Here is a 26,831-nt window from a genome sequence, read left to right as displayed (position 1 = left end):
ACTATGCGATGCCAAAAAACTGATAAAATGCAAGCAACTAACGCAAGTTGCTTGCAAAAGTAGTAGTTGTTCATATTTTGTTCAAATAGAGTAAAAAGTATTTTAATTCGATGTTCTTTAATGATGAACTTTGATCTCGGCAAAATTTATGTAAACAAACATGTTCCCAAAAGTAGGCGTTCCCCTAACGGTACTATACTAAAGTGCGTAACGTTACTAAGTAGAGATGGCAGGTGTAAAATTTGTTCTTCTCTTGTTCTCAGCTATCTTTGCGCTGTCTCGTGAAGAAGGAGTAGATCTAAATGGCGAATGGAATGTAGAAAGCAGCACGAGTGACATCAAGATCCGGGGAACGGTACCAGGGTGTATCCACACAGATCTTGTGGCCGCAGGGAAAATAGGAGACCCGTATTATCGCTTCAACGATGTGGACTACCGATGGATCGCCAAGGAAAACTGGACCTACACCCGTGAATTTGACGTGCCGGGAGGAATGCTGGACTTTAATGAGCTGCTGCTCCTCTGTGAGGGATTGGATACCGTCGCGACGATTTATGTCAACGGAAAGTTCGTCGGACGGTCTGACAACATGTTTAAGAGGTATATTACGTTAACTAACTGTCTCTAACTCGCATCTGTCGCTGAGTTGTTGAACTTAACAGTTCCAGAATGGATGTCAACTTCACTCGAGTGGCAAAGCTATTTTCTTATCATTGTGAGACGCTCTAAGATAAAGTAATAGGTTAATTTTTCTTCCTTTCCCCTTCTTGATTGCCTTGGGATATCGTTTGGCTATTCAGTGTAAAGGCAAGTTAAGATCAACTTGTGGTTGACAATAACACTGCAATAAGTTACATGGTTTACAATTTATAGTTCATCTTTCCCTAACAGAAAAGAACCGTGAGAATTTCTACCAGTGCTGGTTATTACGTGAAGTCATCACATGATATCGCGATGTAGACTGTACTTTGGTCACAAAGGGATCAAACATACCAAATGACGTTTGATACCGGTTTTCGAAGGACCAGCGTAGGCGTACTTTGAAGTCTGACATGACTTTGGTGCGCGTCGATTGGTGAATAAGTTCACAACGCCCCCTATCGTTTCACTGTCGAGCTACATGAAATTAACTGAAGGGGCACGTAAACACGAAATAATTCTAAGCAAGTATTTTTGATACTCTAATTACAGACCTTTCGTAGCAAAACCCTATTCAAGTAAAGGTATCGGAGTTCTTTGTCTCCTTTTAAATGATGACTTAGTTAACTTTCTTCCCATTACATTATCAAGGTACATGTTCGACCTGAAGTCTGTGCTGAGGTCGGGTAAGAACGCCATTGCCGTAAACTTCACATCTGCCATAACGTACGCCATGGAGAAAAACGCAAGCCACACACAGTACATGGTACCTCCAGACTGTCCCCCGGCTGTACAGAAGGGAGAATGTCATCCCAACTTCATAAGGAAGGAACAGTGTTCCTTTAGCTGGGACTGGGGACCAGCATTCGCGACACAGGTGAAGATATCAGATAATCATCCACTCACCAGGCCCGCCGATTGTCTGTATTAAAAACCCTGGCGTTCTGGCTGGTCATTGCTGGCTGGTCTTGCTGCATTATCGCTATCTTGCTATTAACAACCAATCACGTATAATCAAAACACTTTGTGATTGACATCGGATCTCATTGAGTGACAGCTGACCAGGGTTGACAGCGAGAACGAAACGCAAGCCCTTCTAAACCTTTTAGAGTCGGTTTGCTAAACACATACACGCATACGCTGCAAACAAGAAGTCAAATTCAACAACAACAACAACTAATGAAGACCCTTTCAGCAGAGACCATGTTTTATGTTAACCGTCTGTTAATATGTGCGTTATCAAATTTTCACTTATACTAAGTGACCGAGTCTTCAGCGACGATTGTGTCAAAGATTATCATTATCATCATTGTTATGATTTCACCAGGGTATCTGGAAGAACATCAGTGTCCAGGGCTATGACAGTTCCGTCATCAGAGATGTCCTTATCACAACCAGGAAAGGAGACGATAGATCTGTCTCCTGGCAGCTTGATGTCAATGTATTCATGGACGTCGCCACCACAACGGCCGGCACACATCTCACGGGAACGCTCAACGCACAGCTGGACGGGTTTAAATCTTCCGTCAGTAAGGCCGTTACGCTTTCTGCTCCAAAGGACAGCGTAACGCTTACGATGAATATCAGTTCAGACACTAGCGTTGAGAAGTGGTGGCCTGTGGGTTATGGCAGACAGATGTTGTACAACCTGACGGTGTCTTTCAGCAACAAAGGTTTGTTTATTACATTTGTCTAGAAGGTTATATTTTTGGTATCGTTTGTGTTTTGTTTTGTGGTTTAGCAGAGCACAACTCATGAAGCTTTTGGTGGATATTTATATTATTTGACGTGTGAGAAGGTGAGGACCAAGCTCCCCAAAGTTCAATCATGGGACCATGGCGGTTTGCCACGGTACTGCAGAGGAACTTCCGATTTCAGTATCTTAAATTGAGAACATTCAATTTTTTGAGTGGCAGCTAACTTATAGGCTTGGAAACATGTGGTGAAGGTTCGGGAACCCTGCCAACTTTTCTGGGAACTGCAAGTTGACCTTGAATAAAGATAACTTGAGAGGGTTGTACATGGTTCGTTTTGATGAGAGCACTTTTAAACTTTGTTTCTTTAATATAGAGTTACTCTGTAAGACTTTTGAGAAAATCATACAACAGACTTCACTTGAAATATTAAGTTATATCAGATTCTGCGCCGAGTATGCTATAGCTATATGAATATACACAAGGTCCAGGGCACAACTGAAAAAGAAAAGACCTATTTTGACACCTAGAAGCACAGATATTAAAGTGGTATTATATCATCGTTCCCAGAATTTGGAGAAGGGCCGGCCAAAACTGTGAAGTTCGGTTTCCGCACGGTAGAACTTGTGCAGGAGAAGATACCAGGATCCACTGGTCTCAGTTTCTACTTTAAAATCAACGACTTACCAATATTCATGAAGGGGTCTAACTGGATTCCAGCGGACGCCTTCAAAGTTAGTACAATTCATTTCTATTTCTTATCGTTCAAATCATTTTCTTATTTTGCAAAAAATTCTCAATTCTATTCATTCATTGACTTACTAGTATGTTGCATTGCTGTTTTTCCCATTACAATTTACACAAGAGTTTTCTGAGTGGACTGTGCGTAAGTAGTAATCATGTCTTGGACATGTGTTCATTTTTGTCATTTCTCCAAGCTTGGAATCACATTCTACTGGTTTTCATTCAATAAACTTGTTACCTTTCAAATCTTTCTTTCTTTCTCCAATTCAGAATCGCATCACTACAGAGTACACCAGGTACCTGTTACAGTCTGCTGTTGACGCCAACATGAACACCCTACGGGTGTGGGGCGGAGGGATATACGAACATGACGACGTGTACGACATCGCCGACGAACTCGGCATCATGATATGGCAGGACTTCATGTTCGCCTGCGCCATGTACCCGGCAGACGACGACTTTCTCGGCAACGTACGCGAAGAGATACAACAACAGGTTGTACGAATAGGTAGCCATCCCTCCGTCATAGCTTGGAGCGGCAACAACGAAAACGAAGCCGCCCTTGCAGCAAACTGGTATGGTACTGACAACTCCTCCTGGCTTTATTACACCTTCCGTGCAGACTACGTGAAGTTGTACATTGATGTAATAAAGACACAGGTCACGTCTCTCGACCAATCACGTCCGTTCATCAGTTCAAGTCCGTCCAATGGCAAAGAGACAGAGATGGAGCATTCGGTAGCACTTAACCCTTACGATAACCACTACGGTGACGTCCATTACTACAACTATTTGACCGACTGCTGGAATTGGACCACGTTCCCGAAGACCAGGTTCGCATCTGAGTACGGCTTCCAATCATGGCCGTCTTTTCATACCTTGAAGAATGCATCAAAGGAAGACGACTGGACATTGGATAGCGACTTCAACGCACATAGGCAGCACCATGGAGACGGGAACGCTCAGATGATGGACCAAGTGATGCTGCACTTTCCTCTACCTACAGGCGGCGATCCGATACAACAGTATAAGGACTTCATTTACATGTCACAGGTATTGAATGTAGTATCTATCATTGCTATAGTTCCAAACCTATGCTGCAAATGTGGATATCGAATATTGAAATAAAAAGATGCATTATTTTCTCTATGATATTTGTCAGGTATATGGATTACCTAAGTAATAGGTCATTTCAAGTATGTAAGTGAATTACGTATACCTAGTACTGAAATTACACGAATCAAGCTATAATTGGGCAACTTTTATCTCAAGGGAACTCGCACACATGATTCTTAGTTAACAATTGTATTGGACGTGATGTCACACTCTCCACAAATATGATCTGCAAAAATGTCATCATGGATCATTACGGAACAATCGACAGTAAAGATGTATGTCTATTAGGGAGAAACTCGGTTGTTTCATTTTACAGATCGCACAAGCCATGTGCATCAAGACGGAGAGTGAGTTCTACCGGAGAAGTCGAAGTGAGATAGTGAATGGAGTGGGCCACACCATGGGCGCCCTGTACTGGCAACTCAACGACATTTGGCAAGGGCCAACGTGGTCATCATTGGAATACGGTAGGTCGTAACATTTCTTTTCTGCTATTTCTTTGGCAAGCATAGATGCTGATGTGCTGTATATAGCCATATATTTTTTATTTGGTCCAGTTCAAACTAAAGATTTTTTGTATTGAACTGTTTCATAGTAAATAATAACAATTGTTCATCGCTGTATGTCAAGGAGGTAGGTGGAAAATGCTCCACTACTACGCTGCGAAGTTCTTCGCCCCGGTCATGACTGTCATCTTCGAGGACAAAGAACAGCTGAAGGTGTACGCTGTGTCAGACTTGGCCATCAAACAAAACCAAGTTACCTTACAGGTAATACTTACACATCAATTACACATGGCGTAATCGCTGTGTCTACCGCCATATTGGTGTTCTTGTTTGCATTTAGCGAATCATATATATAGTTTAACTTAGTATTAAAAGCTCATATCTCCTTACTCCTTGAAATAACCACTGCTAAATGACAACTGCTCGATTCAAAGAAAACAACACAAGTAAATATCTGCTAGATAGGTTCACAAAATTAATGGTGTGTTTGAGATGAAAATACCGGTAGGTACATTAACATAGCGGCAAGCACCTATCTGCTGCATTTATATGAAAAGTGAGTGAAAAGACTACACAGGTAGAATTCGCTAGAAATCATATTTTTCTTAATCCTGATTAATATCTATGCCATTTTTCATACCTTTCAGCTACAACTCTGGATGTGGTCAAGTTTTACGCCTCTCCAAGCCTGGACCGTGACCTTTGACATGGACGCTAACTCTGCAATGATAGTCTTTAACAAGACTACAGCCCAGCTCCTCAAGAGTGGGGGTTGTCCCGCACGGGAGGCCTGTTACTTCACCAGCGCTGCAAACCTGAACAAGACTCGGTTATTCGGCCCCGTAAATGCACATTTCCTGACGTCCTTTCAGTCGGCAAAGGGGCTCACGAAGGCTAAGATAACAGTTACTAACGTCACAATTCTTCCTGATGCATCAAAGGCGAAGGCAGCTACCACCCTGCGGCTAGAATTGAAGACGACGGCGCCTGCACCCTTTGTTTGGCTCGATGCCGGAGACGTGGAGGGAAGGTTCTCCGATAACGGGTTCTTGATGAACGTTGAGACGATGACACTTGAGTTTTATGCGCGTGCGAGCGTGGCAGTCGCCATGTTTCAGAAGGAAGTGACTGTGCAGTCACTAATGGATATCGAAAGGGAACGCTGATAGCTTAAGCCTCATGCGCACACGTTCTTGGTAACTGGCAGTTTTCTGTGACTTATTTTGCACTGTTTTAATAGAACATTCTTATACGATCAACACGTGTCTGTGCGCCAACCCCCAAGCTAAATTAGAATGCAGCGCAAGTCATCCAAAAAAGAAAACTTCCAGCCGCCCAGAACGTCTGCGCAGCAAGAGGCTAGGCCGTCCTCGCGGATTAAGTGTTGAGGGTATTTACATAATGTCAGTTAATCTTACCCCATTTCGTATGGATTTGATGATCTATGCTCCAAGTAGTTTATGGCAGTGACATTTTTTGACACCTTTTTTTGCCCGCGACTCGAAATTCACCAAAATGTTTGCATTGAGTCTTAGCCGTGTGACACTATACTACAAGTCTTCATATTGCGTTTTCAAATTGTACGGTACAGTTGAATGAAGATAAACATACTACGGCCAATTTGGTGTGAGGGGTAGGAGTGTAGTTTCGCTATCTATCATTTTTTAACTGCACGGAAACTATAGACGAGGATAACTAAAAAGGTAGTTGGGATTTTTAGCATGAAAATAGCTTAAGCTATTATTTTCATATATACATAATTATCAATTATGCAAATAACGATCTACAAGTAATTTGTGTGGTTGATAATTACAGTTTATTATGCCGCTGTATTCTATGATAGGAAATTGATTACTATATGGAACATAAGCAAATAAGAAGCGCCTTATAATTTCATCCATTATGTAATACAGAAAGAGTTGTTTGCAAACATGATATCGGGGACGATTTGACGTGAGAATGTGCAATGTTAGATCAGGCGTTACACTCATCTATATTCTGTATTTAGCATTGCAAAGGATCTATTTAATTGTTCCGTAAACTCGATCGCGTGATCTAGAAGAAAGTATGTAATGCAGCCTGCAGACACAACACGACCAATACATTGAAAAAAAAATGTTAAAAAATGATCTAGTTCTTTATATAACGTTAATCATATTGTAAACACGTACTTTTATTTCATACTGAATGTTCTGCACCATTTGAACCATTGCTGGCGTCACACATGGGACACGCCACGTGTCCAGAGCGATTGCGTCAGACAGCTGAAACAACCTCCAGCCCGCATGGCAAAGCGATGGATTCGCTTTTCAGCACCAAGGACATCGCCGACGGAGGCACTGTCACTTTTTTCCGGCCTCAGCTACAGTCACCGTGCGGTTTTGATCTTGTAGAATTCTCAAACAGACTGTAGCAGAGCCTACCACTGCCCACGATCTAAGACCGTCTTTTTGGCAACAGGTCTAGGGTAGTTGACCACCCCCCCCCCCCAAAAAAAAAGAAAATAAGCCAACAATTTGCAATCGTGCGTCGAAATGTGGCCAGGCCCTTGCGTAAAAGAGCCCTGCCAGATTAAATAAACGTGCCCAGAGCATAAGAAAATTTGAAATAAATCTAGGTAAGCTGGCCATGGGGGACGCGAATGACTTGGTCCTGCGTTTGGAAACATTTAACGTTATTTCGTTAAAAGAGCCTGTAAGACTTGGAGCCGCTGTGAAATACAGAAGGCGCTTTTGCTGAATATAAGTCGTTCGATGACCACCACCTTGTACGCTATATCTTAGATCGATAGACATATCACAAAATGCAAGTATGGTGCAGACAAGTTTTTCGCAATGTTTGACGTGCAAGCACAGAGACCCGAAAGCATGATTAGTCTGTTGTGACCTCCTTGGCGAAGGTGACCAATATCATAATTTGCACATGACAAAATGCAAGCAGATGTTGGCATGGACACGTGGATAAGCGTAACGTTCCCTGCTTGGGGTGTTAGAGATACATATGTTGCCCATGCATGTGTCAGAGTCAGAGAAGCCTGACTGTCTGAAAACTTCAACGTTGCAGTATCATACCCAACATCTGCTTTGAGACAATACCCAGTGACCTCTGACCTGTCATATGACAACAAACATGGCGCAGGACGGTAGCATGTTCGCTGTCACAGCCGCCAAAATCAGCTTAGTTTTCCTCATTTTCCCCAACCTTTCCTACCAGGACATCGGCAGAATAGATTTGAACGGTGTATGGCTAGCTAGCAACGGTGGCGGGGACATAAACCTGAACGGCACGGTACCGGGGTGCATCCACACGGACCTCATGGCTGCTGGGAGAATCGGAGACCCGTATTTCCGTTTCAACGATGTCGCGTACCGGTGGGTCGCCAAGGAAAACTGGAGCTACTCTCGACAGTTCAGCGTCCCAGAGGACCTGCTCAAGCACAAGGAGATCGTGCTGGTCTGCGAGGGTCTGGATACCGTGGCTACAGTCACTGTCAACGGGCACAACGTCGGACAATCCAACAATATGTTCAGAAGGTAAATTTGTTCTACTGTACTTTGTAGGTCACTACTATTATAAAACTAAGTCAAATGCGTACTTCTATGACCGACAAAGTCTTAAAATTCTATTTTCTGATATATTACAGTCTACCGAAAGGTAATAGATTGACAAAGACCAAGGTCACAATATAGGATATCATATTTCTTACCTTTTGTTTTCTTGAGCCAAAAAAACAACACCTGGACCACCAACAATAGTTATTAACTTGAGCTGACTCGTGAGGCAAAACCAAAAAAAAAGAGAGCATCAAGTTTTCACGCTTACAATTGAACAGATTATAGTGTTTTGTTTTCTAGATGATGCTTATTGTAATGAGGTTAAATTCAAGTGTCCTTTTAATGTTTCTTTGATACAATGCCAAAAATAACATGCAAGTAACATCTTGTTTTTCTGCTTATGAAAAATAGACTAACCTTATCACAATTGTGACCAAAGGTGTCTTAATCATGCAATTCTAGATAACTATGTCAGCAAATGTTCAAATATTTGCTCGTCCAAATATTTGCATTTCCAGTTTCCTGCTAAATTGCGGTCACAGTAGTGGTCCATCTATAATCTGATAAAAAGAACTTTCCAAGTAATATGTACAAAATTACACTCTGTGAGTGTGAATTCTTTAGCAGTAATTATACAAAACAATATTAAATAGTTTTTAAAAACTATGGTTGCATGGCATTGCAAATTGGAGATTTGAGATAGGAAAAGACTAATGTGCCACAAAACAAGTCAATGACCTTAGAAGCAGGCCAATGACCCCCCAGTCATATTTGCATGCGTGTAACATGTCAACAACACTTATTTGCTGTAGGGCAGTGACTTTTTATTGATCAATCAGAGCTAACACACCTGTCTAGACAATAGCACAGTCATAAAATACTATAAGCTGCTTATGACGAATACATTTGTTTGGTGTTTTAGGTATAAGGTTAGTGTTTTTGTAATACAAGTCTTGTGCAATATCAGGGCTCGAAATACCACCTGCATATGCACGTTAGTGCAGGTAAAATTGGAGCTGTGCAGGTATTTCTGATGTCTACCTGCACCTAACCTGCACTGGACACGGTGAAATACTAGCTATAGGTACCCCTGCCAACCCACTGCCCCTCAAGCCTAAAAAATACTGGGACTTTTACCATTTCATACTTTGCCCATAGTAATGCACTCGAGGTAACATTGTTATAGCAAGGGTTGGGGTTTTGTGCGCGTTAAAATTTGCGCGTTAAAACTTGCGCGTTAAAAACCTGCGCGTTAAAATATGCAAATTAGCTGATTCCCTCGGGATTTGAAAACTTTTTTACAGTTTTTAACTTAAAAGCTTGAAGATGACAACACAAAATGAAATTAAGTATGATATTGTTGCATTCTAGAGTACAATATCCCTTTCTGTAAATATTCCAGGAGTTCTAAAGTAATTTTTAAATGTTAAGTTTTAACGCGCAACAAAGGTTGACATTTGCATGTGAAACAATCTGCTTGAGAAAAGATGAAATGAAGCTTGTAGAATGGAGAAAAGCCCCAAGCAGATATATTTTACAACACAAAGCCTCATATTAGTAATTTTTCCATGTATTTGTGTCAAATTCAAGTGATTTTGAAATCTTCTGGATATGCAAATTAACCTATTCCCAAGGGACCAAAAAGTTAGCGGCTTTTCAAACCAAAAACTCAGGTAGCAGAGGGAAAATCATATAATGGGGTCACATTTTTCTGACTAAGAATTTATCAATGCACAACTTAATTTTTTAACGCGCAGATTTTTAACGCGCGCGCAGATTTTTAACGCGCAGAAAACCCGTTCCCTTATAGCAAATTGTAAGTTGACAACTTTTAGTCATCTTTATCCTGTTCAAAGCCTAAGTGGTGCTATGACAGCAGTGTACATGAAACACAATGTGTTTCTGACATTATAACATTATAACACCCTGACACAACTGCCATGGCTGATGCAATACTGTAACATGTGAAGAGCGTACTGTGTCATGCATGACCGGAAGTGTGAAGATCATATGACTAGTTGACCTAGTATTTCAAAATACCTGCACTGTGCAACAGGCCTCATCTGGGTTACTGTTAAACTGTGTGAATTCACCAAATTTCATGGCAGAGTGAAAATCAAGAGCTAAAGGCTGTACAGTATCATTGTATCCACAACAAAAACAACTAGAAAGGCCGACATTTGCTTAAGAGCAAATACAGCATATTTCAGCCATACCCCTTCCCACGCAACATTGGACTGTTCCAAATCACCCCTGCGCAAAAATGGAACATCCTCTTAACAGTACATTATCCCCCAAAGTGGACTGGTATTGTGAATTGATTCCAGGGAAAAACAGAGCTTGCTTCTATTTTTCAGAAAATGACAATAATAACACCTTCCATTCAGAAAATTTTCATCATGACTGAAAATTGTTGAATGACTTCATGTAATGTCATTAACAATTTTCAGTACGATAACTAGGTGTAAGTTTAAAAAAGTACAAGCTCCTTGTGATGTGGGTACATTTATTATTGCAGTGAACTTTTTTTATTCAAGTAGGGCATACGATTTAATAATTATCAAGCATACCCTGGCGCTGAGAGTGTTTTATTGGGCTGAAACTCTGGCAGTTTAAAGTTACTTACAATTTAAATGTTCAAAGTTTATGTCAAACAACAACAGCACTAGGAACACATACATTTGCTCTGGAGAAAATACAGCAGTTTTCGCAAGTTCCAGTCCAGTGATAGAAATGTGGCCACTACAGACAGGTGGTCACTATAGAGAAAATGCTGATCTATTGACTTGGAGCCATACGTTACACATGATTTCAGTACACTGATCATTAATCATATAAACATTGCACAGGTAAGCCAATTGTTTAGATGTACAATTAAGTTCAAATAATTCTGAAGAGAAATATTGATGAGAAAGTAATCATTCTCGCCACTGTCTAACTTATAATTACGTATCAAAACTAAACGCAGATTTTCTAACTAACGCACCTTTCGCCGACTTCATCAAAGGACCGCCGGCTATCAATCAAACACGGCTGTTGATTAGACTTAGAGTTTCAAACAGTCATGTGCTGTGTGCCAGTTGACAGCGAACTTCATGCTACGTGATGTTTTACATTGCTTGGACCTTCTTTCCTACAGCGGTGCTTCTACAAAATATTTAGACTGTAGCACTGAGTCCCACATGTTTTATAGAATAGAATTTGACGCAGAACAGCGTTTTTTGCTGGGTATTTTTCTTGAAACATGTCCGTGGGAATATCAGCGAGGCGGCGACGTAGGGATATCAGACCGTCAACAAAAGTCGCACGGCGGCTAACGGCGCAGCGAAGATACTAGCGCTATAAATAAGCGCTTCAACTAAGGATGGCAACCCGTACAATATTTTTGTATACTGTTGAGCTAAGTAAAGTTTGTTGTTTATGAGGTTTTAGTTGTCTTTGAAGCTTTGACCCGAAATATTTTAAAGTCAAACTGCTGAAGAGAAGTAAGTGACTGCTACGATTATCGTAGATATGGCCCTAAAAAAACTGATAAAAGAAGCCTTCTCAATAGTCTAAAATGCAAGAGCTTCCGGGGGGGCTTCGCCCACCTGGGTCCCCCCCACAGTGGCCCTGCCCCTGGACCCCGCCAGGGACATTCGGCGGCCCCCGGACCCCTGTCCGACGCTTTGAAAAAATCCTGGCGAGAAGTCTGTACGGCCTGAGTCTTCAAGTTAACGTATTGTGTGGTCCCGCTTATGAATATTAATTAGCCTTCGCTTTCCTCTTCGCTGATTGGCTGAACCATTAATTGAATTAACTCTTCCTGCCGGCTAGACGCAGGTGCAGATGTTGGCTCTGTGGGGTGAACGTCCGAAAGGTCATGGCATGGAGAACGAAAGAAAACCAATTTCCCCTAAAAAAAGTGCTGTAATTAAGCCTTTTACAGTACTTTATGCCAAAAATTTTACTTGGATCATTTTACCAACTATCTTATGCCTATCTATACCAAATGTTACTCATACCAGGGTACAGGGGTGCAAAATATACCGTTATAAGACCGTCAACAACAGTCGCACGGAGCTAACAGCGCAGCGAAAATACCATCGCTAGCGTTTCAACTTCGGATAACAAGTTATAAGTACTGTTAAACTCAGTAACGTTAAAGTTTGTTTTTAGTTGCCTTTGACGGTTTGACCTGAAATAGTGTTACGCTAAACTCCTGAAGAGAAGTTAAGTGACTGCTGCAATTATCATAGATATGCCCCTAAGAACTGATACAATATAAAGCCTTCTGAATAGTCTAAAATGCGAGAGCCTTAGGCGGGCTTCGCTCCCCCTGGCGGGAACACTGCTATATACGGGATCATGAGGCCCCGCTTATGAATATTAATTAGCCTTTGGCCTCCTCTTCGCTGATTGGCTAGGTCTTTGATTCAATTAACTCTCCGGCTGACGCGCACAGGTGTGGCTCTGTGCGGGGTCACGGAAGGTCACGTCAGGAGGCCAAAAGAAAACAAATTTCCCCTCAGAAAAGTGCCAAAATTAATCATTTTAAAGTTGTTTATGTCAAAAATTTTACTTGAACTTGTTACCAAGTATCTAATGCCTATCTATACCAAATTTCAGGTCATTTAATTGTAATACCAGGGTACAGGAGCCAAAAGTGTCCTTTTTTGGTCAAAAATTGGCCAAAAATCCCAAAAATAAGCATTTTGTTGCACTGTACACCAAAAGTGTTATTGAATTTATATGAAGGGATTATCAAGGCACATCTGTGTCAAATTTCAGCTCATTCGGTTGCAAACCAAGGTACAGGAGCCCAAAGTGTCCTTTTTTGGTCAAAAATTGGTCAAAAAATCGCAAAAATAAGCATTTTGTTGTACTGTACACCAAAAGTGTTATTGAATCTATATGAGGGCATTATCAAGGCACATCTCTGTCAAATTTCAGCTCATTTGGTTGTAATACCAGGGTACAGGGGCCAAAAGTGTCCTTTTTTGGTCAAAAATTGGTCAAAAAATCGCAAAAATAAGCATTTTGTTGTACTGTACACCAAAAGTGTTATCGAATTTATATGGGGGCATTATCAAGGCACATCTCTGTCAAATTTCAGCTCATTTGGTTGTAATACCAGGGTACAGGGGCCAAAATATACAGTTTTGGTCTAAAATTGACCAAAAAATCTCAATAAAATCATTTTAGAGGCAGATATGAAAAAAATGGGATAAAAGCATCAAGGTATTGGCCCACTCTACCCCTGTGCCGAATTTCAGGTCATTCGGTCCAGGAACGGCGGAGATGAATCACTTTGAAGATTTGACAGGAGAAAGAAAGGAAGAAAGAAAGAAAGAAAGAAACATTACGAATACCATATATTTCACCATACTATGTATGGCTGAAATATAATTATCACATATGGTAGTTATGCAATGGAAAGTGGAACATAAGTGACCTTAATTAAAACACATTGTCAACGAGAATCTCAAAATGTACGGTATGCTGAATGTAAACAGTGAATATGAATATGTCCAAACACATACTACTACATGCTATGTACTATGTGCAAATTATAAGCAAATTAGGACTTAATTTGCATAATTGGGAAGAAATTCTATAATTCCATAATAGCACTCAAAATCATGTAACGTAAACTTTATAGCAATTTGTAAACCAGCAAATCTATGTACCAAGTATGCAAATAATGTTATGTTTTGAAAGATTGAAAATCCTTTTTTCATTCACTCATTGCTCTAGGTACACGTTTGACATCAAGCCTGTGCTTCAGTCTGGAGTCAACACCATCCAAGTTACTTTCCAGTCTGCGATCAAATATGCAGCCGAGAAGAACATGAGTCATGCAGAGTACATGGTACCACCAGACTGTCCCCCGGCGGTACAGAAGGGAGAATGTCATCCCAACTTCATAAGGAAGGAACAATGCTCCTTTAGCTGGGACTGGGGACCAGCATTCGCGACACAGGTGTGGAATACCCTAGATTTCCTTTGAGTTTCATGAGATAGCCAGATTAAAGGATTAATGGCCCTTCTTGAGGTGCATACACATATTACAACACGGTATATTCTATACCACCTGAGCTACCAGCCCGACCGTAGGTAGGATTGCCCGACGGCCGAAGGGAGATCCAACCTGCGGGAGGCCTGGGACCGAGGGTGATGCGGAATACACTGTGTTGTATTTTATTTATGCCATAATCATACTTACCTCAGAAAACACATGCGGTTCATTTGAGCTAAAATATTCTAAGATCACTTTCAATATTACTTTGTTTGAGAGATAGTTTTCTTTCTAGCATTGTAATATATATCATGATTTCTCTCTCAGGGAATTTGGAAGAACATCAGCATACAGGCTTATGACAGTGCAGTGATCAGAGATGTACACGTTACTCCAAAGAAAGGCGACGGAAAGACAACCCTCTGGCTGATCGACGTCACAGTTTACATGGATGTCTCAAAAGCAGCAAAACCCCCCATAACCGGTCTAGTCAGTGCACAGCTGCAGGGTTTCCCAACCCTGTTTGTCAAGAACAATGTCAAGTTGAAGTCTCCAAGTGACCGTCTCACTCTAACATTGAACGTGAGCTCTCAGTTTAAGGTAGAAAGTTGGTGGCCGGCAGGGTATGGAAAACAGATGCTTTACAAGGTGGGAGTGACTTTTGTGAGCACAGGTAAGGACAAATCATCAATTATCATTAATTCTTATAAATTCCGTAAATCTGAAAGACGTCAGTCATTTAAACTGACAGATGACATTTAAATTTCTATTGACAGACATTCTTAAGATTTAGATTGACTTTGAAAAGTAAGATTACCATTGCAATAGCAAATGTAACTACATTAAAGAATACAAAAGTGTACTGTTGTTTAGTCAGACTCAAATGAAATACATAAAAGATTTTGTCTTTTGTTCTCTAGACACTGGTGAAGTTTCAGCAAAGCTAGTGAAAACTGGACTCCGCACTGTGGAACTTGTCCAAGAGCCCATCAAAGGATCCCCTGGCCTGAGTTTCTACTTCAAGATCAACAATGTGCCAATCTTTCTGAAAGGATCCAACTGGATTCCTGTAGATGCATTCAAGGTTGGAATTTTGGTGTTATAGTGTTGATATTTTTCTTGACTTGCCTTTGAATTTTGTATGATAGCTAGGTTATATACCTGGTTAGTTACTTAGCTCATATGTGCTGTTGTTTAAAGAAGTTAAAAAGCAATTACTTAAAGGGTCCTACTAATGTTTTTGGTCATTTCTTTACATGATATGTCATGGTAAATTCAGTTAAAAAGAATATTCATTTGTTAGCTTTCCTTTAAAATCTTACAGTAAGGGGGCCTTTGACTTCAATAGCAAGGTCAACACTGTCAAGTAACCTCTGTTATATGATTTTACTGTTATTACGGTTTTGTTACAGAATCGCATTACCACAGCATATACCAGGTACCTGTTACAGTCTGCTGTTGACGCCAACATGAACACCCTACGGGTGTGGGGCGGAGGGATATACGAACATGACGACGTGTACGACATCGCCGACGAACTCGGCATCATGATTTGGCAGGACTTCATGTTCGCCTGCGCCATGTACCCGGTAGATGACGACTTTCTCGGCAACGTACGCGAAGAGATACAACAACAGGTTGTACGAATCGGTAACCATCCCTCCGTCATAGCTTGGAGTGGCAACAATGAAAACGAAGCCGCCCTTGCAGCAAACTGGTACGGTACTGACAACACAACACAACTCCATGCGCTTTATCGTGAAGACTACGTGAAGCTGTACGTTAACGTCACCATGGCAACTGTCTGGTCCCTTGACAAATCTCGTCCCAACATCACGTCCAGTCCGTCCAATGGCAAAGAGACAGAGAAGGAAAACTGGGTCGCTAAAAATCCATACGATCATCACTACGGCGATGTCCACTACTACAACTATGTGTCCGACTGCTGGGATTGGACAAAGTTTCCGAAGACCAGGTTCGCATCTGAGTATGGTTTTCAATCGTGGCCCTCGTTCCATACCCTAAAGAAAGTGTCAACTGCTGATGATTGGACACTGGACAGTGACTTTAACGACCACAGACAGCATCATCAAGACGGCGACGTCCAGATGTTGGACCAGGCAAAGTTTCATTTTGCCTTGCCTACCGGCGATGACCCAGTGCAGCAGTATGAGGACAGCATTTACCTGTCTCAGGTATGGGAAGTTTAATCCTTGTTTACAGGGCATCAAGTACCACCTGCTCAGGCAGGTTAGTGCAGGTAAAATAAGAGTTGTGCAGGTATTTCTGTTAGTATAGTGCAGGTAAAATTGGAGATGTGCAGGTTTATCTGATATCTGCCTATACCTAACCAGCACTGGTCTATGATTACACCAGACCACAGCACTAGGGTCCCAAAATAGTAGCCCTAAATGAAGTTACAATTTTCATAGCTCCGCCCTTGAATACAGCAGATATCAAGATTCAAAGTTGTTGTATTTGGAATATTTTCAAAACTGTCAAAAGTTATCTGCATATATACGAGTGCAGGCATGCAGGAAAATGTATATCAAGCCCTCAGTTGTTAATTTTGACAATTTTACCTGCAGGTTGTCCAAGCCATGTGCATCAAGACTCAGACGGAATTCTACCGTAGAAGTAGGAGTGAGATCATTGGTGGAAAAGGCCACACCATGGGCGCCCTGTACTGGCAACTCAATGACATTTGGCAAGGGCCAACGTGGTCATCATTGGAATATGGTAAGTGAGGCGATACAGACCTTGACAAGGTACGTTTTCCCCGATGAAAACCGTAAGATAACAAGTTGAATGTTGGCAAACATATTTTTCTAGTACTGTCTGGAACATTACTCTGTGGCTCTTACTCTTTTTGGGTAGATGTACATTTTTGTACAAATACAACAAACAGGGCTATGAAATACCGGGTAACTTTCTCTGCTGTCTCTAGTGCTGAATAGCATTCACATTGACACTGCTTTCTCTAGTGCTGAATAGCATTCACTCTGACACTGCTGTCCTGGTACTATATACATGTAGCATTCATACAGACACTGCTGTCTCAGTGCTGAATATCATTCACACTGACACTGCTGTCCTGGTACTATATACATGTAGCATTCATACAGACACTGCTGTCTCAGTGCTGAATATCATTCACACTGACACTGCTGTCCTGGTACTGAATAGTATTCACAGTGACACTGCTGTCCTGGTACTATGTAGCATTCACACTGACACTGCTGTCCTGGTACTGAATAGCATTCACACTGACACTGCTGTCCTGGTACTGAATAGCATTCACCTCTTCAGAAAAGTAATTCCGACTGACAGTGCTGAAGAACTAATATTGCTGTCCCTAGTGCTGAATCAAGTCCACACTCACACACTGCTGATGCAGTGCTAAAATGCATTCACTCTGATGCAGCTGTCCTTGGTGCTGAAAAGCTTTCTCATTGACAGTGGCAAAAGCAGTGATACTGCCAATGCTGTCTTGATGCTGAATTGCATTCACATTGACACTGCTGTCCCTGGTGCTGAAGTAAACTTTTTTTAAATCTCCAAGTAGATCTATCGCTAGCAAAGCAGTTGTTGGATACTGGTTGGTCCTTTTGAATACTGCCTTGACACTGATAGATCAGCATGGAGATTATACATTTTTGCACTGCTTAATGTAACAGCTTTATTTTTACCAATCAGGAGGTAGATGGAAAATGCTCCAATACTATGCTGCAAAGTTCTTTGCTCCAGTCATGACTGTCATCTTTGAAGATGGAGAACAGCTGAAGGTGTATGTTGTGTCAGACCTGACCACAAAACTCAGTCAAGTGAATCTACAGGTAATTTTAACTTCTATGTTAAAGAAGCTTTCATCAAGGGAATTCTTTGGCAGTACATGCATTTTGTTCTGGAGAATATTTCCGGGTTGGCAGCAAAATTCTGCAAAAGTAGCCTTTCAGTGTACCTTACAGGAATTGAAATACATGACAACATCTTATTCTTTTGGTGTTTGTCTTGCACTTGGAAGGTTGAGGATTCAATGCCTGTCCGGATCATATCAAAGACATAGAAAATGGTACATCATAGCTGCATAGCATACTGCATGTATGAGAGATTATTGGAGTCCAGCACACTCATCTAAGAGTGGATTAGCCCCCTACTGTTATGTTAGATCTGGTGTCTTTGAACAAAGAAAGGTAAGGTCAGCAATTCCAGGGTACAAATCTAGTATGTGAATTTTCAGCTTTGGCTCACTTGCCATGTGAAGGGTGCGCTAGATTTATCTTATAAGGAAGCACGTGTGATACATGCAGGTACGATCCCATGTGAAAGTCGGCAGGTTTTCACCTGCTCCAGAAACACCCGCATTGAATGTAATTGTGGCCCAGCTATAACATAAATACACTTATATCATGAAAGATGTGGGTAGGATTGTAACAAACCTAAGCATCTTTTTCCTCCACAATGTACAGGTACAAGTATGGACATGGTCTAGCTTCAAGCCTCTCAAATCCTGGGCCAAGACCTTTGACATGGAGGGCAGCTCTGCCAGCATGATCTTCAACCAGACCACCGCAGAATTCTTGAAGGATGCCAAGTGCACCAAACGCGAGGCGTGTTTCATCACCTCCGGACTGTTAGATTCCAAACAGAAGCCGTACGGTCCCACAAACAGTTATTTCCTTACGCCTTTGAAGTCGGCATTAGGGCTTGCAAAAGTTAACGTAACAGTAAGCAAGATCACGTTGCTGCCAGATGCACCTAAACCAGGGGCCCCAAATGCCTTACAGGTTGAGCTGAAAACAACAGGTCCTGCGCCATTTGTTTGGCTGGATTCTGGAGACGTAGAGGGGAGGTTCTCAGACAACGGTTTCCTGATGAATGTAGACACATTAGCTCTTCAGTTTTATCCACTTCAAAGTGTGAAAGCACCAGATTTTGAGAAGGAAGTGAGAGTGCTGTCCCTGATGGATATTTACAGAAAATGAAGTATATCATATGAATTGAATTAATTTTTTTCCCATAATGATTGTTTACGTCCATGTTAGATCATTATTTGGAACTTATCGTAAGTTATAGAGTTTTTCCCCACCATTTTGGTATTTTTCCATACAATATTGCTTTGCAAAAAGACAGAAGTTGTTGCTAAAGTTTGTTACTTCAATGTCTTCATCTTTGTACAAGATAGTTTGACAAGAATTTGAACAAAAAAGCAGAGGTTGGATCGCGGAGATAATAGTGGTCGGGATTTTGACTTCCCTCTGAAGCTGGCTTCCCTCAGAGGGAAGTAAAAATCCCAACCACTGCTATCTCCGACCCAACCTCTGCTTGGAGAATAGTAAGTTAGCAGTAGTTCACCTTTATCTGCAGGGTGACCTATATCCGTTGTATTTAGAAACTAAGGTATTTAGAGATATCAGTTTGACAGACACTGGTGTAAAATTGCAATATTTTCAAAATATTGCATTTAAAGATTTAGTGTTTTTTCAAAGTGTCCTTGATGGCATTTTCTATGCTAGGTGTTTGTTGATATGAAAGTTAAACTGTAAGTTAAACTATAAGATTATAAAATCAAAAGTATCTTGACTTTATTTAAATACAATTCAATCTTTACAGCTTGATTAAAAAAACAATTCCTTGCGGATGTTTTGAGTGACATCCATCACTCTTCTTTAGCATCACTAGAAAGAACCGGCAGAACAAATCAATACAAGTTCATCCAACTAGATAAAAACATCTAAAAATGTCTGCATGTTCATTCTAGTGATGCTGAAGAAGAGTGATGGATGTCACTCAAAATGTCCTGAAGTAATTTTCCATTTCAGTTGTAGAGATTGAATTGGATTTGAATAATCATTAACCTCCATGAATGTATCTTTACTATTGCTGCTCACTATTGCTGCTCTTGATTTATTTTTTTTGAAGGGCTAGAAGAGATGATTGAATTCATTATGAGTTAAAAGATGAGTTTCATACATATATAAGAATTGTATCATTCCTGCTTGAGACTATAAGGAGTGGATGTAACCATGGGAAGAGTAATGACGTGCCATGATATGCACATATGTTGCCAATACATTTCAGCATAATATGAGAATATGAGAATAGAATATGAAAAGTAAAAAAAAAAAACTGGATTGTGTTCCTTTGGGTAACATATTGTTTGTTGAACTACTATATCAAGTATATACAAAATGTACCTTGTGTATTATTCTGGAAAGCGCACAATAAAACAAGTACAACACGTAACTTCTTGAGTGGTATTTAAGTTGGAGAATCTTAGCTTGATTAGGTGATAAAAATGTTGTCATCTTAAATGCAAACTCAAGCTACCTACACATACAATGTAAAAGTAAGGAAACCAACCAACCCCTACTTGAGTCATCTCTGGCAAAGACACCCACAGTAAACAACAAAACTGTTTAACAACATATACAACTTGAACATCACGTCCACAGCCTGTTCTGGCCACGAGATGTCTAAACCAGATGGTCCACTACTGTACAGTACAATTGAAAGCCGCTAGATGGCTCATTGTCAACGTTGATGTTCGTTTTACAGACCCCCACCCAGAAACAATACCAAAGATAAGATTCTATCGAGACTACAAGACAACTACTCTTAGACATGCATGATGAAGCATTGCAACTGAAGGGTCTTGTCGTTAAAGCGTTTAAAGTTAAAAGGTGCCTAGTGGTTGTTGACGGTTGACTATGTGACGAGTACAAACATTCTTTGTGTGTGTTAGTCTTTTCAATGCACATGCAGCGAATCGCTCATTGGTCGAGTCTTAAATTGCGATGCTATCATTGGTCAACTGATAATTGTGACGGACAGTCATGCAGCGCACCTGAAACACAGGTGTCGAACATGCCAGGTACTGTTTGTGTTGAAATGGCAGTTACGAAATGCATTGCTTCCTCTCAGCACTAGAGAAGTAAATCTGTCACAACATAATATCTATCAAGAAAGCGGCGCTAACTTCCTTTCTGTTGGTGTCACGTAGCCATTTGTAGAAAAAATATGGAGCAGCCCAAAGTCCGGTTATGAATGAAGTTGTGGGAGTCAGCTCTTACCGCCTTCCTGGACTGCATGACAGCTTGGAGAAGGTTAGTGGCGTCTATCTCATCTCATAAAATAGCGTGAAAAGTTGCGTTTTCTGTTGCAACCAGCGCTTGCATTGCTCGCTTGCAGTGTGCATATAGATGTGAAACTGAGTCACAGTAAGTTTCACATCGAACACATTTACTGTTGGGAAGTAAGTCAATTGGTTGCCTGCCATCGGAAATGCACGTGCGTTTTATAACATTAACTCGTGCGTTTTATAAACTTAATGCGGAATTCACTCTGAGACTCGACGTCGACGGTGCTAAAGCTTGCTGTTTGTTGGTTGCTGCTTGCTGTTTGTTTGTCAATTTGTTATATGATTATGTTATGCAACATTCATGGAATAAACATGGAACAAGCCCTCTCACAGAGATCAGAACGCATGCGCGGCGACTGGAATTCTAGGTAAATATGTCAAAGGTAAAGGCCTCGAAAACTTAACGTAAGCCGTGCGTGGCCGGTATAGATGTAAACGTGGTATAGTTGTAAATCGTGCAATGTATAAGTAACTTGCGAATGCCCTTGAGACTCCAAATATGATGCCCAATATCCCTCAAGCTATGGTATATCTCTAAAGCTCGAGGAGTCTATTAGCCCGGGTGCCATCCTGATTTTTTAAAGCGGGAAGTCCAATACCAATAGATAATCAGCTTGTAAAGATGGAGCTAATTCTGTACTTTTATAGTCTGCTGCAGTACCTCTCCAAATTGCCAAAAGGCGCTCCTCTCGTGTACTAGTATTAAACGAGGACGTATCTCAACTATAATCCCCTTCCACACATAGCCAAACATGGCCTCCCTACCCTCCCAGGCTTCCTCAGACGGCCTGTGAGGTGCACGCCACGACCAGTGCTGCCTTGATCCCAACAGGTCCCCAAACCAGTCAAAATTACCTCCAACCACGAAACGACTACCTACTAGTAGTTGCTGATAAACTGAGTCTCAAACCGTTCACCCGTTTTTATTTTATCAGTGCATGTACGCTTAACGACACATTTCTTAAGTGATGGAAGGGTGAGACATGAGATAGCCTATAGGCGATGGACATTGCAAGTGAACAACAATAGATAATCTACAAGCACAAAGTGGGTGAATATACAGAAAGATAACGAAGATTGTACTTAATAAGATTCTATTTCGAGGTAAATTGTGAGTTGGTAAGTTCTATACCAATTGCAAGTTATGACTTAAAATCATTACTTATGAATTAATTATAACGGCAAGCTTCATATCAACGGGATAACTTGCTTTCTGGGGAAATCAAGTACTTAAGGTGTTTTAGCCATGCCACTAAGTGCGAAATCCTTTTATGTAGAGAAAAGCAACGCTGAGAATGCAGAGCCTAGCTGCACAAGCCTCCATTCATCAGCAGTGACGCAGAAATCCTTTCCTTGATGAAACCTAAAGCTCAGTATGAAACGTTATCCACATGTAATAGGAAAAGGTAAGTATTATATATTGTATTCCTTTATGCCTATTGGACTGTACTATTGTAGAATTACTTTTAAGCATTCTGTAGTATTACTTTTAAGCACTACAGTGTTCCGACACGGTCTCCCTTAAGGCTCTAAGTAAGATTCAGAACCAATTGTATTTAGCAATGGCAACCTGTTCGGTCATGGTCCCCTACTTTCCCATTTCGCGGCTAGATTGGATTACAAGTTGACAGCCATATGGCTGTGTTATCCATCGATACTTGGTTTCACTTAATTAATCTCGCGCAGTATTGCTGGTGGAGGGCGGGTTCCAGTAATGAGATAATCCCTACATTTTGTATCCGTTATGTTTTGAATTTAGATAAATTAAAGTATCGTCAGCGGATCGACATAAACATACGTTAAGCCGGTACAAAGTTGCGTTTGTGTGTGGTCAACTGTTTGTAGCAATCTTGATGACATTGCCCACATGGTATAAACGATCTCCCAATTTTAGCTACTGCATGCTTGGAGCTGGATTTGGTCGATGGAGTTTCAATACATGTACGTTGTACTTAGAAACTTTGCCCCTTTTTCATCTGCCGATACTGCATAAATGATGTGATATCCGGGTATAAGCAATTGTTGTTCTGATATACTTCTATTATATAATGTAATATATAATCATAAGGTAAGGTTATGAAATAATATAATATAATACTATACTATTAACATGTGATTGTGAGTCTTCATAATTCAAGAGTATATAGAGTATATTGAATTTATTATTGAGTGTTATAGAAGATACACAAATAAACCATAACATCTTGAATGTGACACTTTTATCAGTTCAAGTGGATGCAAAAAGACGGCGAACGTTAGAAAATATTACTTTTAATCGAGTTCCACATTAGGACATTGTCTACACAGATGCTGTAAGGATCTTTTACGATTCGAGGCGTATGTGGGTATGTATCTTTCGGTTGCCAATACTTGTAACTGCGTGACTAATGTAAAAGGTTAGGTAAAGTTCGTTGACATTGACGGTGAAGTCAACTTGCAATGATCTTTTCTGTGGGTAGGCGGCACTGCTAGTCTTAGATTCCGATCCCACAGGTATTAGTTCGCTTTGGGTGGTGTTATGTTGACTTGGCGTGGAATAATTAGCTACGTATACACCAACCACATTCAGGTATCTTGGCAATTTTAAGGTTGTCGTTATGTTATGGTTTACAGCCGTTAGGCGTTTAATAACATTTTCACAGTCTATCAAGCGAAAAATGCGATCACAGAAATGTAGTACCAATACTCTATATTAATTATAATTTGTGTTAATTAACGGTGCACACACCAATTCTTCCGCGACAGGGGTCCGAGATAGTGCGCGACAAAAATGTGACGGAAGGGTCTCGAGGGTCCGTGTTTGAGTTCAAATTTCTCATAATCTGCTGCAAAGTGGCATTTAATACTGGCATGGCTAAAAAGCGTAAGAAGTGATGTGCTTTTGGTGCAAATTGGTTTTGGGCCCGAGGGTCACTTCCTTGTATTTCTACGCGTTGGAAGTGAGTCGCCGTTGACCCAGATTTCCCGTCCATATGCGGTCTGTGAGCCGTGTTGGTATGCCTCGCGCGTCGGGTTATTGTAAAAATCTCAGTGTTACGATTTTCTTTATTTTTTGCCTGATTAATCTTAGGTGTATTCTCTTTCCGACAATATCAGTCATTTTCATGACTAAACTATAGGTGATGGGTTTATTTCCACGTCAAAATTCCCCTTTTTGTGCATACTTTTTTGCGTGAAAAAAACTTTTCTCCCCCCAAAATTATGAAAAGTGGACAGAGTGAAGAAACTGAAACCCGGCTGTTCTTAAAGCTGGAGTGATATCCGTCATTCCCATATACGGCTTTTCTGCTTTAGATCTATTTTCTTGAAGAGACGGCCTCTCGACTTGGGGGTGCGCAGCCTCGATTTGAGACCCCAAATAAACTGGGGTGTGCACCGTTAATATGGCCCCTCCTACAAAAACTAAAAGCAAAGAAAGTCAACAAATTGCATTTTCCCCAGTAAAGTGCGTACCCTTGACCCAATGATATAGAAAAAAATCGGAATTCGCAACTTTTGAAATGATTATATAATGTTGATAAAATGCATGATTTGCCCCCCTCCCCACGCCCCCCCCCCCCTGACCATAGTCATATAGCCTTCAAAGTGTGTATGCTTAGACATCAATGGCGTTATGTTTACCAAAACATCTTTTTAGTACTACTACATCTCTGGGCCACTTGGAAATAGCTTTTATCTGATTAATGGCGACTCCTGCATTGAAGGGAATGCTTTTTTTAATGAAAAAGTCTTCAAATAACGTCACTTTCGTTCATTCCAGCAAAATCGAGTTTTAGGTTCGGGCTCGCGAGGGTATTCAATGTTCAGACAAATAAGTCGCTCTAATTTGGAGGTATATCCCAAGGCTTGTGTAATCCATCGTGACCGACACGTAACTGTACAGTCTTCTCTCAGCAAATGCCCATTTAATCCCCCCCTAGTTGCCAGAAGTGCGGCATGGGACTCCGTCCTAGCCACAAATTCAACATTTGGCTGCGTTTTTCTGCAAAATGAAATGCATTTCGGCAGCGGAAACGCTTGGACAGGAATGCTAGGTTTCTTACCTACCAGCTATGACCAAAAAACGAAATCATATATGCTTTCCGTTGAAGAGAGGAACTTAAAACGGTATCGTTGTCACTTTAAAACATCTTCTTGCGGCGGGCTTTGTGACGTCATTATCTCAACTACGTTCCATGTGGTTTATATCGCTCATTCCAACCTAGAATGGATAGGAAATCTACTTCATCGTAAGAACTGGCCTATGCCTACATTTTCCTTGGCAATATGTGTTTGTTTAACCTGAATTAACGAGCTAAAACCTCTTCAAGAGTATACAACCATTGTGACGTCAGAAGCATTATGTACAGTGAATGGTACCAATGCCTGGTGTGGCAAAATTAGCCTTCGGAGACGGTAACTTTCAAACACCTGCTATTCGAGAAGGAAATGTCACAGACAATTCAAACTTGGCATGATGATAGAAGATGACTTTCTAAAGCCATACTCTATATTAATTATAATTTGTGTTAATTAACGGTGCACACACCAATTCTTCCGCGACAGGGGTCCGAGATAGTGCGCGACAAAAATGTGACGGAAGGGTCTCGAGGGTCCGTGTTTGAGTTCAAATTTCTCATAATCTGCTGCAAAGTGGCATTTAATACTGGCATGGCTAAAAAGCGTAAGAAGTGATGTGCTTTTGGTGCAAATTGGTTTTGGGCCCGAGGGTCACTTCCTTGTATTTCTACGCGTTGGAAGTGAGTCGCCGTTGACCCAGATTTCCCGTCCATATGCGGTCTGTGAGCCGTGTTGGTATGCCTCGCGCGTCGGGTTATTGTAAAAATCTCAGTGTTACGATTTTCTTTATTTTTTGCCTGATTAATCTTAGGTGTATTCTCTTTCCGACAATATCAGTCATTTTCATGACTAAACTATAGGTGATGGGTTTATTTCCACGTCAAAATTCCCCTTTTTGTGCATACTTTTTTGCGTGAAAAAAACTTTTCTCCCCCCAAAATTATGAAAAGTGGACAGAGTGAAGAAACTGAAACCCGGCTGTTCTTAAAGCTGGAGTGATATCCGTCATTCCCATATACGGCTTTTCTGCTTTAGATCTATTTTCTTGAAGAGACGGCCTCTCGACTTGGGGGTGCGCAGCCTCGATTTGAGACCCCAAATAAACTGGGGTGTGCACCGTTAATATGGCCCCTCCTACAAAAACTAAAAGCAAAGAAAGTCAACAAATTGCATTTTCCCCAGTAAAGTGCGTACCCTTGACCCAATGATATAGAAAAAAATCGGAATTCGCAACTTTTGAAATGATTATATAATGTTGATAAAATGCATGATTTGCCCCCCTCCCCACGCCCCCCCCCCCCTGACCATAGTCATATAGCCTTCAAAGTGTGTATGCTTAGACATCAATGGCGTTATGTTTACCAAAACATCTTTTTAGTA

General features: G+C 41.0%; 3 protein-coding genes across 3 annotated transcripts in view; all 3 read left to right on the top strand.

Annotated features, from left to right (window-relative positions):
- Nucleotides 1–73: 73 nt before the first annotated feature.
- On the top strand, nucleotides 74–6,877 carry LOC118411326 (beta-mannosidase-like). Its single transcript, XM_035813538.1, has 8 exons — nucleotides 74–600; nucleotides 1,291–1,516; nucleotides 1,967–2,312; nucleotides 2,904–3,067; nucleotides 3,348–4,130; nucleotides 4,510–4,660; nucleotides 4,824–4,963; nucleotides 5,347–6,877. Exons 1-8 carry the CDS (start codon nucleotides 227–229, stop codon nucleotides 5,863–5,865), a joined length of 2,703 nt encoding a protein of 900 aa, XP_035669431.1. The 5' UTR covers nucleotides 74–226; the 3' UTR covers nucleotides 5,866–6,877.
- Nucleotides 6,878–7,797: 920 nt separating this feature from the next.
- On the top strand, nucleotides 7,798–20,497 carry LOC118411325 (beta-mannosidase-like). Its single transcript, XM_035813536.1, has 8 exons — nucleotides 7,798–8,232; nucleotides 13,990–14,215; nucleotides 14,579–14,924; nucleotides 15,172–15,335; nucleotides 15,664–16,446; nucleotides 16,840–16,990; nucleotides 17,948–18,087; nucleotides 18,721–20,497. The coding sequence occupies exons 1-8, from the start codon at nucleotides 7,817–7,819 to the stop codon at nucleotides 19,234–19,236; spliced, it is 2,742 nt and encodes a 913-aa protein (XP_035669429.1). The 5' UTR covers nucleotides 7,798–7,816; the 3' UTR covers nucleotides 19,237–20,497.
- A 617-nt stretch (nucleotides 20,498–21,114) lies between these two features.
- The window catches only part of LOC118411777 (neuropeptide FF receptor 2-like), a 41,537-nt gene continuing 35,820 nt past the window's right edge, over nucleotides 21,115–26,831 (top strand). Inside the window, exons 1-2 of the mRNA XM_035814263.1 lie at nucleotides 21,115–21,357; nucleotides 22,670–22,798. The gene's annotated coding sequence lies outside the window, so the exon portion shown is untranslated. The remainder of the gene's footprint in view (nucleotides 21,358–22,669; nucleotides 22,799–26,831) is intronic.

This window comes from Branchiostoma floridae, chromosome 3 (genome assembly GCF_000003815.2).
Source record: "Branchiostoma floridae strain S238N-H82 chromosome 3, Bfl_VNyyK, whole genome shotgun sequence".
Classification (NCBI taxonomy): domain Eukaryota; kingdom Metazoa; phylum Chordata; class Leptocardii; order Amphioxiformes; family Branchiostomatidae; genus Branchiostoma; species Branchiostoma floridae.
Note: the sequence above shows the minus strand (reverse complement) of the source record. Positions and strands in the feature narration are given on the sequence as shown.